Source organism: Panthera leo, chromosome B2 (genome assembly GCF_018350215.1).
Source record: "Panthera leo isolate Ple1 chromosome B2, P.leo_Ple1_pat1.1, whole genome shotgun sequence".
NCBI classification, from domain to species: Eukaryota; Metazoa; Chordata; class Mammalia; order Carnivora; family Felidae; genus Panthera; species Panthera leo.
The window spans coordinates 30,293,758-30,306,062 of NC_056683.1; the positions used below are offsets into that span (position 1 = coordinate 30,293,758).

The window sequence follows — 12,305 nt, forward strand, 5'->3', positions numbered from 1 at the left end:
TTCAACTCAACTCAGTCCCATTTCAGCATGACCGCCATCAAAACTTAAGCAAGGTTATCTTCCCACCCACTCTGGGGTCGAGTAGTGATTTCTCAGGTGTTTAGGAACCCAAGCTTCCCTGAAGGCCAGAAAGAGTACATGTGTGAGCCTGGCTGGAATGGGGAGTTAACAGGTGGGGCTAATCCGATTCCATATGCCCCATTTCTCAGGAGAATCAGACCTAGCCCCCTGCACCCCAGAGAGGTGGAGGTGTTGAGTCCTGGATGGTGATGGGAGAGGCTCCAGACACAATTACTGGGAAGGTCGCTCCTTGGACCTTTCCAGGCCAGGCTTGGCAGAAGGGAGAGTTAGGAAGAGTCAGGGGACCCCAGAGAGGGACATTTTTGGGTACCTGGAGAATGGAAAAGGAAAAACATGAGACTCATAAGGAGTTAGTGGTGGGGCAGAGAAGGATTTATTGGGGTCTCTTGAAGAGGGTTGGGATGGCTGAGGTCTCGAATCACTCATCAGAGGCCATCTGAGGAGTGGCAGCATGTTCCCAGGTGACAGTGGCCTGCAGGAGAGACAACAGGGGTTGCCCATCGCCACAGCCCTCCTCTTCCTGGTCTCTGTCTCCCCCTCCTCCAGCTCTCTTCCACTATTGCCCTGGCCCCATTCCTTACATTTTCCTTGGTAATAGATGGTGCTGCCCATGGCCACAGAGATAAAGCTGAAGGCATAGAATGCCGCCCGAAGGAGGAGGACTGTGCTGGCCCCCAGCCAAGGAGGTCCTGAATGTAGGCGGTAGAAGGAAGGGCTTGGTAAGGGGGGGCCTCAGGAAGAAGCATGCACAGGCTCAGGGAGGGACAGAGAGCAGGAGCCCTCAGGGAAAGATTCCCAACTTCCGGGGAGAGGGGCCTCCCACCTCACCTTTTTCTATCACCAGCAGAGTCCCATTCCCTGTTCCAGCACCAAGACCCAGCACCTCCACCCTGCACACGTAGACTCCAGTGTCACAGTCTTGGGTATCCCAGATGTGCAGCTCAGCCTGGTGGTCACAGAGGAAACGGGAAGAGGCAAGAGGGGCCAGGCGGCCCCTGAACTCTGGTGTCTCATTCCTCACTTCCTTCCCTGGGGCCACCTTGTCCCGGTACCACGTGACAGAGCCAATGGCCAGTCTCCCTCTGCTGGCATTGAAGGAGCAGGGCAAGAGGGCAGCAGAGCCCTCCTGGGTACGAATCTCAAGGGGCTGGAACACCCAGAGAACACAGGATCCTGGCAGGCAGAGAGAAGACCCAGAGAAATGCTTCCCCACTTACAGTAAAGAGAAAGGACCAAGAGCTTGCCGTAGAATATCCCAGCTGTGTCCCCAACTCACGGAGGACCCAGAGGGCCAAGCACTTTGGTACCTCATGAAACCCTTTTCTCTCCACCAGGCTAATTTCGTAACATTGCTTATTTAAATAGTTTTTCGGGGGCACCTGGGGGGCTCAGTCACTTGAACATCTAACTTTTGATTTTGACACAGACCCAGGGTCATGGGATGGAGCCCCCACGTCGTGCTCTGTGCTGAGTGTGGAGCCTGCTTAAGATTCTCTCTCCCCCCACCTCTCTCTCTCCCTCTGTCCCTCTTCCCCGATCAATCATGTTCTCTCTCTAAAATAAATAAATATTGGCGCACCTGGGTGGCTCAGTCAGTTAAGCACCTGACTCTTGGTTTCAGCTCAGGTCATGATCTCACAGTTCGTGAGTTCAAGCCCCATGTGGGGCTCTGCACTGACAGTGCAGAGCCTGCTTGGGATTCTCACTCTATCTCTCTCTCTGCCCCTCCCCTGCTCATGCTCTCTCTCTCTCTCTCTCTCTCTCAAAATAAATAAACCTTTAACAAAATATTTAAAATAAATAAATAATAAAAATTAGTTTTTCAAATTCTTTCTGATACCAACTGTCATCCTTGCCCCCTCCCATCACTCCCCTGCTACATTCACTAGTAGGTTCTTGCTGAAATTTAACCTGTCACATTAAATTGAAGTTCATTGATGAACGTGGCTCCCTAGTTAACTAATAATTAACTATATTATTCCAGGTATTATTTTCACACCAGTGACATACTATATATAGTACACCACCCTTGCTACTTTGTTTTTTGTTAAAGAGCATTAACTAATTAAGTCTTCTGGTGACGACGTGACTATAATTGATGAAAATCCCTATCTAACTCATCCAAATTGATGAATTAAACCAATTAGTAAAATCTCCGATTGGATTCTCTAGTTGATGAAATTCACCTGCCATTCTTCTATTTCAGAAGTTCTCAAATTTGAAAGCACATGGGAATCACCCAGAGTGTTTGTTCAAATAGATTCCTGGGCCCTACCCCCAGAGACATTTACTCAGTGGTTTTAGAGTAGGGCCTGAGAATTTGCCCCAGGTTCCCAGCTGATGCTAAAACTTTGGGTCTGGAGTCCACACTGCATGTAGTTAATGGATATGGCTCATAGTTAAAGTCTCTCAGTTAATTAAAATCAGTTTCATTAAGAAACTTCCCTTAGAGTTAATTAGGTCTCCCAAACTCCTAATTACATCTAGACCCTAGATAATAAGACTTGTTTAATAGGCTTATTAAACTCATCAAATTAAAATTGGCCCCTTCAGAAAAAAAATTCACCTCTTCCTTCTTTAAGCCCTTTATACTGGTTCTTTCAACTTTATCTTACTAGGGTGGCAGCTGAGAAGAAAGGGCCTCTGGGATGGAAGGTGGGGAGTGACGCTCCCAGCGGACAACACGGAGACATGGAGGGAATTGTGAACTGGGGGGTGTCCGCGTTGCATCAGCTTTACGGAGGGCCCCACCTGCTCCCAGTTTCCTTTCCTGGCCACTCCCCTCAGGCCTCCAGGTCAGCCTCCCCCCATCCACCCTCCTCCCAGCCGCACACCCCCTCAGGGTTCTGGGAGAAAGCCCTCTCACCTGGATGGACCATGATAACGATGAGCAACAGCATCCGGGGCATGTCAGAGGGTGTTTGTTTCAATTGGCGAGGGGGACCTGAGCGGTAAGCTCTGGGTGGAGAAAGAACAACCTGCTACTCGTGGCCAGGGTTGCCAGATGGAGGTGGGGAGCTTCCTATGACACACAGGACTCTCACATCACTTTTCAAGGACCTCAACTGCGTAGGACCTCAGGCATCAAATTCTTGCCTCCCTGAGGAGAGAGGATGCTGCTAATGGCAGTATCTGGGTCACTAGGAGGTAGGGGCAAAACATGGTCAAGTGACCCAAGTGTTTGAGGGCTAGGGTGGGGCTTAGATGGCTGCTAACACGAGGGTGGGTGGGTGAGACCAGGATGTGGTTCCCCTATCTTCTGAGGTTCAAGAAGACCAACGCTTTACTCAGAATAAGTCTCCAGAAACCCTCCTGGGCTCAGAGCTAACCTACTTCCCTCATCTTGGCTCAGCAGTGCCCAGGCCCATCCCATCTGTTCCCTTTAGGCTGGCCCTCCTCCAAGGCTGCTCTAGAAATTCTATAATGGAGGGGATTAAGAGAAGCAAGCTGATTGGTGGTGGCAGCAGGTGGTTGCTAGGGTCTTTGTTTGGAAGGTTCATTTGCATAGCAATCAACCTGTTTTAATTAGATTGTGTGGACTTGGGTGGTTTGGCCAAGTGCAAGGGATGGAGAGATTTGTACTCTTTCATATTCAGGTCTCCATTAAAGGAATATACCTCTCGCTGAGGGCTGCTTTACCCTATTGTGTTCTGCAAGCACTTATCACCCACCAGTAAACCGACTCATTTATTATTTTATTCACTACTTAGCTAGCATTTCTTGAGAAACTACCAAGTGCTCATTACATGAAAAATATTCTCACAGACACGAAGGAAAGACATTGAGTTCATAACTCTAGGGTTATATAGGGATTGGTACAAGAATATACCACACATTCTTGTAAATGCACACCAAATGAGATAGCACAGCAGCTAGAAAAGGAGGGTTACGTATACAATGCTCCACATGAGACATGGGCACAAAGGGTTAGGGTTAGGGTTAGGGTTAACAACCCTCACCCCACAGTTCTGGCTCCTTTTATATTAATACATCTTCTTCCTTTTGTGTCCCTGTTTCTAGCTCTGTTTCACAATACATTCGTGGATTGCAATTCCCAGTCTTCCCTGCAGTGATCTGGAGTTTTGTCTTGGGGAAACAGTAATCGCATGGTTAAGAATGCTGGCTTGGAGTCAGGCTGGGTTCAAATGCAAAATCCCCAACAAACTAGTTATATGATCTTGAACAAATTATTTAACCTCTCTGAACCACCTGCACAAGAACATAGGCCACATCATCTGGGAAGGACTGACTCCATCTTTCTCCATCAGGAGACTGGCTTCCTCTTCAGGGCCTCTAACCTGAGGGTGTGGAATTGAGGTGTCATGGCTAGGCAAGGGCTGCCCCCTGGTGGTCATGGAGCCTGGGGAGTCCTGAGACACCTAGAAGTGGTTTTTCTCAAAAGGGCCTGAATTCCAGCTTCCGTCCAGTCCCTTACCTTGCCTCATCCTATCAACAGACCATCTCCACCCCAAAGAGTCAATGTGGAAGAAATGGTTTCTTCTACTCAACTATGATAAGCAACTTGAGGAGGGAGCAGAGATCACCACCAGTGGACTGGGGCTGTAGGGCTGGGAAGCGCCACTGGCCTGAAGATAAAACTCCATACTTGCTACAGTACACGCTCAATCACATGGCACTGCTCCATGTCTCAGGACAATGCGGCTTTGAAGTCAAGTCAGCCTAAGTTGGAGCCCTGGTTCCCCTGCTTACACATCTGTGAATGTGAATAGCATCTGTCAATTTCCAGACTTCACTGTCCTGGATGCTCAGTGTATGTTAGTCCCTAGCCCCTCCCCAGTCTGGGGCTAGGATGACCATGGTTAAGCTCTGCCTGAACTCAAGGGTATCTTGCTCTCTCTACCCCTTTTCTGTACCTGAGATTTCCAATATCCAAAAATGTTGTGGATTCCAAAGATTGTACTTGGATTTTTTTTTAAGTCCATCTACAATAAATCCTGGTAGAAGTGTAGATTCAAGGACCCTTTTCAATAACTCTGAGACTCTCTAAGGAACTTTAACCTGCAGGACAGGAACTGATGCACTAATCAGCACAAGGATGGAATTTTTCAAAGATACTTTTTACCAGGGACTCAAGAGGAAAGCCAATGAATAAAGAAGTTGTGAAGTGGATGTATATACATCTGTGATCTAATTTATTTATTTATTTATTTATTTGAAACCAACTTTTTTTTTTAAAGATTTTAATTTTAAGCAGTCTCTACACAACATGGGGCTTGAATTCACAACCCCAAGATCAAGAGTCCATGCTTTACTGACTGAGCCAGCCAGGCACCCCTCTGATCCAGCTTCTTTAACACCTCACTCTAGGCTGCCTTGAGGGTGGCCAGGACCAATTAACAAATAACTCAGAGCTCAGAGCAGGAAAAGAAGTGAAGACACAGAAGGAACTCTGGAATCCTAGCACAGCCACCCCACCTCACCTGGGGTTCCTTCCTGTGTTGGTAGTGGTGAGATGTGGTGGACTTCTCCTCTGGCCAAGTCTTTTTAAACATTTTCAACTAATTCGTGGCCCCCAGGTTCTACTTTCAACCTCTAACCACAGCTACTCTTGAGGTTCCTGCATCGGACCTCACCACCTTCAGTCTCCTTGCCCTCATTGTCTAATCTCCTTCACATTCACCAAGAGCAGGCACCTAACTCTCTAGCTTCCTCTCTGTTCCAGCCTCTGCTATCTCTCTGGGAGACTCAATGTCCATGTAAATGGTATTTCTAAACATTGAGGTGTAATTCTTTGCAGTAAAATGCACAGATCTTAGATGTACAGTTTGATATCCTCTGGCAAATCTACACATCCACGTAAACAACATTGCAAATGAGATACAGATCATTTCCATCACCCCAGAAAATTCCCCCATGTCTCTTTTCCGTCAATCCCTCTCCCCTCCCAGAACCAACCACTGATTTATACCCCTGTAGATTTATATCCCTATATTATGCCTCTGTTCTTGAACTTCATGTAAGTGTAATCATATAGTACACACTCCTGCATATGGCTTCTTTCATTCTGTATAATGTCTGTGAGATTCATTTATTGTTGCATGTATCAGTAGCTTGGTTGTTGTTTTTTTTTAATGCTTATTTATGCATTTTTGAAAGAGAGCAGGAGAGGGGCAGAGAGAAAAGGAGACAGAGAATCCCAAGCAGGCTCCATGCTGTCAGTGAATAGCCCCATGTGGGGCTCAAACTCATAAACCATGAGATCAAAACCTGAGCTGAAATGAAGAGTCTGATGTTGGGGCATGTGGGTGGCTCTGTCAGTTAAGCATCTGACTTCAGCTCAGGTCATGATTTCGCGGTCCTTGGGTTAGAGTCCCACATCAGGGTCTGTGCTGACAGCTCAGAGCCTGGAGCCTGCTTCGGGTTATGTGTCTCCCTCTCTCTCTGCCCCTCACCCACTGACTCTCTGTCTCTCGAAAATAAATAAACGTTAAAAAGAGAGAGACAGAGAGAGTCTGATGCTTAGCTGACTGAGTCACCCCGGTGCCCCAGTAGCCTGTTCCTTTTTATTGCCAAGTGGTATTCCATAATACAGATGTACCACAGTTTATTTATCCACTCATCTAATGATGTACAACTGGGTTGTATGAACATTCTCATATGTCTTGCAAATGATCTTTCAATACACTAATTTCACAGTTGCTCTACCTTGTCTACTCCAACCACCACCTTGATTCTACATGGCCTACACCGTAAATCATGTTACCATGGTTGGAATCTTACCTCCCCTTTCCCAGGGACATAAATCGATCAGGCCTGAGTCCCTCCAGACTCCTGTAACCTATGCATGTGCTTTCACACACAATTCAGCTGTTGGAGACTTCTGAGTTTTTTCTCTTTCACTTTCATTCAACAAATTTTGAGCATCTACCATGGGGCTCACCTAGGCAATCTTATTGTACGTAGCCAGTTTTTACTACTTCTTATTCCCTGTCAAGTCTCCAGTCTGTATCTCCATCTCTGTCTACACCTTCACCTCAGGCCTCTTTTTTTTTTTTTTTTTTTTTTTTACATTTTTTAAAATTTATTTTTGATAGAGAGAGACAGAGCACAAGTGGGGAGGGGCAGAGAGAGATGGAGACACAGAATCCAAGGCAGGTTCCAGGCTCTGAGCTGTCAGCACAGAGCCCGATGCGGGGCTCGAACTCACAAACCGTGAGATTATGACCTGAGCCAAAGTTGGACGTCTAACCGACTGAGCCACCCAGGTGCCCCTTAGGCCTCTTTCTTGACACCTGAGTCCAGAATATCTACCTGCCCTCTAGATATCTCCTCCAGAGTGTTTCACAGGCATTTCAAAATCATCCGTGTCCACCCAAACTGGGTCAGCTTCCTATATTCCCCATCTCGGTGAATGGAAACACTCCACCCCATCACTTAAGGTAAAAACGTGGGATTTATATGGGCGCCTGGGTGGCTCAGTCAGTTGAACGTCCGACTTCAGCCCAGGTCATGATCTCACAGTTTGTGGGTTCAAGCCCCACGTCGGGCTGCATGCTGACAGCTCAGAGTCTGGAGCCTGCTTGGGATTCTGTCTCTCTCTCTCTCTCTCTCTCTGCCCCTCCCTGGCTTGTGCTGTCTCTCAAAAATTAGTAATTAAACATAAAAAAAAAAAAACCCTGGGATTTGTATTTTTCTACTTTCTCCCTCAGTTCCCCGATCCTATCCATCTCCAAATCCTGTCCATTCTGCCTCTGAAATATCTTGGGTATTTTCCCACCTCTTAATTCTCACTGCTAGTCAAGGCCCTCGTTACCTCAGTACGAAACTAGTACAATTGCTTCTCTAATGGACAGTGTGGTTTCTTCTCAATATCCATTCCATACCTCCCTCTCCAAGCGTGGAGGCTCAACCATCCATTCAACAGCGCTTTTACTGAGTTCCGTCCACATGCCAGCCATTCTGTCTTCATCTTCCCTATGTCTTTCTTCACCTCTCCCCTTCTCTTGTATCTCCCACATCTGTGTCCACAACTCCTTCTTCTCACTATCTTTATTCGTATAACTTGTTTCTTCCCTATCTCTCTATCCACACCCTATATCTCTCTACACATCTTTACCCAGCCCCCCTCACCCCTACACACATACATTTGCTTATTCACTAATTCATTCATTCAGCAAATATTTGGTGAGTGCCTACCATGTGCCAGGTACCTATCTCTCCAGTCCTGTCTCTCTCTTCCCCCATTTCTCTCTATGTTCTTTCTGTTTCCCCATCTTCCAGCACATCTCTTTCCCCCACCCATCTCACTCTCTTCCCCCCCATTTCTCTCTGGGTGGGGGAATGAGCCAAGGCTGGCAACGCACTCACTTTTTTTCCTCTGGGGACCCATTGCTACCTCTACCAAAAAGCCTTCCCTGACTCCACCAGACTGGCTGGGACCACTCCCAGATGCCCTCAGATTCTCAGTACAAGGTTCTTAAAAAAAAAAAAAAATTAACCTACAATATTAAAGGAAAACTTTAACTCACATCCATCAGAAACTGACAAATCAAACAGGCACATAATTACTAACAACACAGAAGAGTGAAACTGGATAGTTAACAAGCTTGATCTAGAAGAAATATGTAGGATCCTAGAAAAACTAGAAAATATGTATTTTTTTTTTCAGGTACAACATAGACACTTAGAAAAAAAAGAATCAAAATCATATAAACCACAATTGCTGCCCAAAAGCCATGACAATTTAAGAACAATAACAAAGAATATTTATTATATGCTTGGAAATTTTTTTTAATGTTTTTTAATGTACTTTTAAACTTTAGAAATCTACCTGTAATGAAAATGTTAAACAAGATATTATAATAGAATTTAAAATATTTGAACTGGGGGCACCTGGGTGGCTGAGTCAGTTAAGTGTCTGATTCTTGATCTTGACATGATCTCAAGGTTCCTGGTTTTGAGCCCCACATCCTGCTTTATGTTGACAGCATGGAGCTTCCTTGGGATTCTGTCTCTCCCTTTCTCTGCCCCTCCCCCACTTGTTTTCTCCCTCTCTCTGTCTCTCTCTCTCAAAATAAATAAACTTTTAAAAAATTAAAATAAAATATTTTGAACTGAATGACAGTGAAAACACTGCCTATCTAAACTATGGAATGTAGCTAGAACAATTCGTGAAAAAAATAAATGTGTATATTAGGAAGGAAAATTCGAAAGTCATTGAATTGGACAGGTATTTCAAGAAATTAGAAAAAGAGCACAGAACAATCCTAAAAAACTAAGGAAGAAAATAATAAAGATACTTTTAGAAATTAATGAAATAGGGGAGCCTGGGTGGCTCAGTTGCTTAAGCAACTGATTTTGACTCAGGTAGTGATCTCACACTCGTGAGATAGAAATTGAGCCCACAGTTGCTTAGGATTCTCTCTCTCCCTCTACCCCGGCCCCCACTCACAGTCTCTCTCAAATAAAAAAAATTTTAATATGAAATTTATTGTCAAATTGGTCTCCATACAACACCCAGTGTTCATCCCGACAGGTGCCTTCCTCAATGCCTATCACCCACTTTCCCCTCCTCCACTACCCCCCATCAACCCTCAGTTTATTCTCAGTATTTAAGAGTCTCTTATGGTTTGCCTTCAAATAAAAATTTTTAAAAATTAATGAAATATAGGGGAGCCTGGGTGGCTCAGTCGGTTAAGCGTCTGACTTCGGCTCAGGTCATGATCCCGCGGTCCGTGAGTTCGAACCCCGCGTCGGGCTCTGGGCTGATGGCTCAGAGCCTGGAGCCTGCTTCCGATTCTGTGTCTCCCTCTCTCTCTGCCCCTCCCCCGTTCATGCTCTGTCTCTCTCTGTCTCAAAAATAAATAAACGTTAAAAAAATTAAAAAAAAATTAATGAAATATAGAAGAAAATAGAGGGGTGCCTGGGTTGCTCAGTGGATTGAGCGTCCAACTCCTGCTCGGGTCATGATCTCATGGTTCATGGGTTCGAGCCCTGGTCGGGCTCTGTCCTAACAGCACAGAGCCTGCTCCGAATTCTTGGTTTCCCTCTCTCTCTGCCCCTCTGCCACCCCTCTCAAACATAAAACGAACATTAAAAAAAAAGAAAAGAAAAGAAAAAATAGAGCAGAAAAATATATATGTTTACAAAGGCTACTAATATTAAAAAATCTCTGACCAGTGGTGCCTGCGTGGCTCAGTCACTTAAGGTGACTCTTGATTTCGGGTCAGGTCATGATATCACAGTTTGTGGGTTTGAGCCCAAGCCCTGCATCAGGCCCCAAGATGACAAGACCAAGCCTGCTTGGGATTCTCTTTCCCTCTCTCTCTGCCCTTTCCACATTTGCACTCTCTCTCTCTCTCTTTCAAAATAAATAAATAATAATTAAAAACTTTATAAAAAAAAAAATTTAGCCACCAATGGGGTGCCTGGCTGGCTCAGTCAGAAGAGCATGTGATTCTTAATCTTGGGGTCATGAGTTCGAGCCCCACGTTGAATGTAGAGATTACTTAAATAAACTTAGAAAAAAAATTTAGCCATCAAAAAAAACCACCAAACCCAGATAGTTATGAAACTTCCAAACCAGAGATCATTCCAGTCATATAAAAATTATTCTAGGGGCGCCTGGGTGGCTCAGTCGGTTAAGCGACCGACTTCAGCTCAGGTCATGATCTCACGGTCTGTGAGTTCGAGCCCCGCGTCGGGCTCTGTGCTGACAGCTCAGAGCCTGGAGCCTGTTTCAGATTCTGTGTCTCCCTCTCTCTCTGACCCTCCCCCATTCATGCTCTGTCTCTCTCTGTCTCAAAAATAAATAAACATTAAAAAAAAAATTTAAAAATTATTCTAGCTGTCAGGAAACAGGAAAAGTTTCTCAACTTAATTCATGAGATTAATCTAATCTTCATACAAAAGCCAGGCAAGGGCAAACTGAGAAAGTAAAATTATAAAACAATTTCACTCATGAACATAGATGCAAGAAAAAAAAGAACTTAATAAAAATATTTAAAAACCTAAACCAAAATTGAATAAATAATACAAAACAACCTAACCAGTGTTTATCCTAGGAAAGTAATTCACTATTCATGCAATTTCTTATTCTGTTCATGCAATTCATTGCATTAAGAGATTAAGGAGGAAAATCCATCTGACCATCGCAGTCAATACAATAAAAGCGGTTGACAGCTTTTGTTCATGATAACTACTCAAATTCTATAAGCAGGAAAAAACCCATTTCACAAGTCATTTATGATTTTTAAAATTATGGGCACCTGGGTGCTCAGTTGGTTAAGCATCTGACTTTGACTCAGGTCATGATCTCACAGCCCGTGGGTTCGAGTCCTGTGTCGGGCTCTGTGCTGACAGCTCAGAGTCTGGAGCCTGCTTTGGATTCTGTGTCTCCCTCTCTCTCTGACCCTCCCCTGTTCATGCTCTGTCTCTCTGTCTCAAAAATAAGTAAACATTAAAAAAATTAAAAAAAAAACAATTATGAATGTATGTCTTTATTCTCCCATGAAATTTAGTGTTCACTTTTGTTTTTATTTTTTTTAACATTTATTTTTGAGAGACAGAGTGAGAGAGAGCACCAGTGGGGGAGGGGTAGAGAGAGGGGGAGACACAGAATCTGAAGCAGGCTCCAGGCTCTGAGCTGTCAGCACAGAGCCCAACAACAGGCTCGAACTCACTGACTGTGAGATCTTGACCTGAGCTGAAGTCCGATGCTCAACCCACTGAGCCACTAAGGCACCCTAGTGTTCACTTTTGAAATAGTTTTGTATTTTTCTTCTGTGTCTTTCTTCCTGTTCGCATTCATACCCTCTTGTTATCTATCATCTGTTCTCTGAGTACTTGTATTTCTGATGTGTGTCCTTCCTTCACTGCTAAAAGGCTACACCAAGTTTTGTTGTGTTTCAATTCATGATGGAATTTTGGGTTACAATTTCCACAAGGTTTTGGCCATGTATTTCTGGTGTGTTGTCATCTGTCAGTAAATTGTGTTGCTCTTTTTTTACCTTTTTTCTCATAGCTAATGGAATACAGTCTTTGTTCATTTCTTTTTCTTTTTTTTTTTTTCCTTTTTCTTTTTCTAAAGAAACTGTATGTCCAATGTGGGACTTGAACTCAGGACCCTGAGTTCAAGAGTCATGCTCTACCAACTGAGCCAGCCAGGTGCTTTTTTTTTTTTCTTCAAATGTTCCTTTCTTTTCATCACTCATATTTAAATGAGATCGAGTTTTCTAAACTGTTGGCAGGAGGGCCTTGTGAGG

The 12,305-nt window shown here is 44.6% G+C and overlaps 1 protein-coding gene and 1 long non-coding RNA gene across 6 annotated transcripts; one reads left to right on the forward strand and one right to left on the reverse strand.

Annotated features, from left to right (window-relative positions):
* Positions 1–75: 75 nt before the first annotated feature.
* On the reverse strand, positions 76–4,073 carry NCR3 (natural cytotoxicity triggering receptor 3). Of its 5 annotated transcripts, none has more exons than XM_042938222.1 (4): positions 3,415–4,072; positions 2,948–3,181; positions 910–1,254; positions 76–770 (listed from the first exon to the last, which is right to left on the reverse strand). In XM_042938222.1, the coding sequence occupies exons 2-4, from the start codon at positions 2,988–2,990 to the stop codon at positions 358–360; spliced, it is 801 nt and encodes a 266-aa protein (XP_042794156.1). In that variant the 5' UTR covers positions 2,991–3,181; positions 3,415–4,072; the 3' UTR covers positions 76–357. The 5 variants fall into 5 exon arrangements, with proteins under 5 accessions (XP_042794156.1, XP_042794157.1, XP_042794155.1 ...); XM_042938223.1 differs by having other exon boundaries at positions 3,411–4,072; XM_042938224.1 differs by having other exon boundaries at positions 436–553; positions 663–770; positions 2,948–4,063.
* LOC122219687 lies at positions 1,844–5,215 on the forward strand. The gene is made up of 2 exons (XR_006202518.1): positions 1,844–2,876; positions 4,102–5,215. It is a non-coding gene; the product is annotated as an uncharacterized LOC122219687 (long non-coding RNA).
* The last annotated feature ends 7,090 nt before the right edge of the window (positions 5,216–12,305 follow it).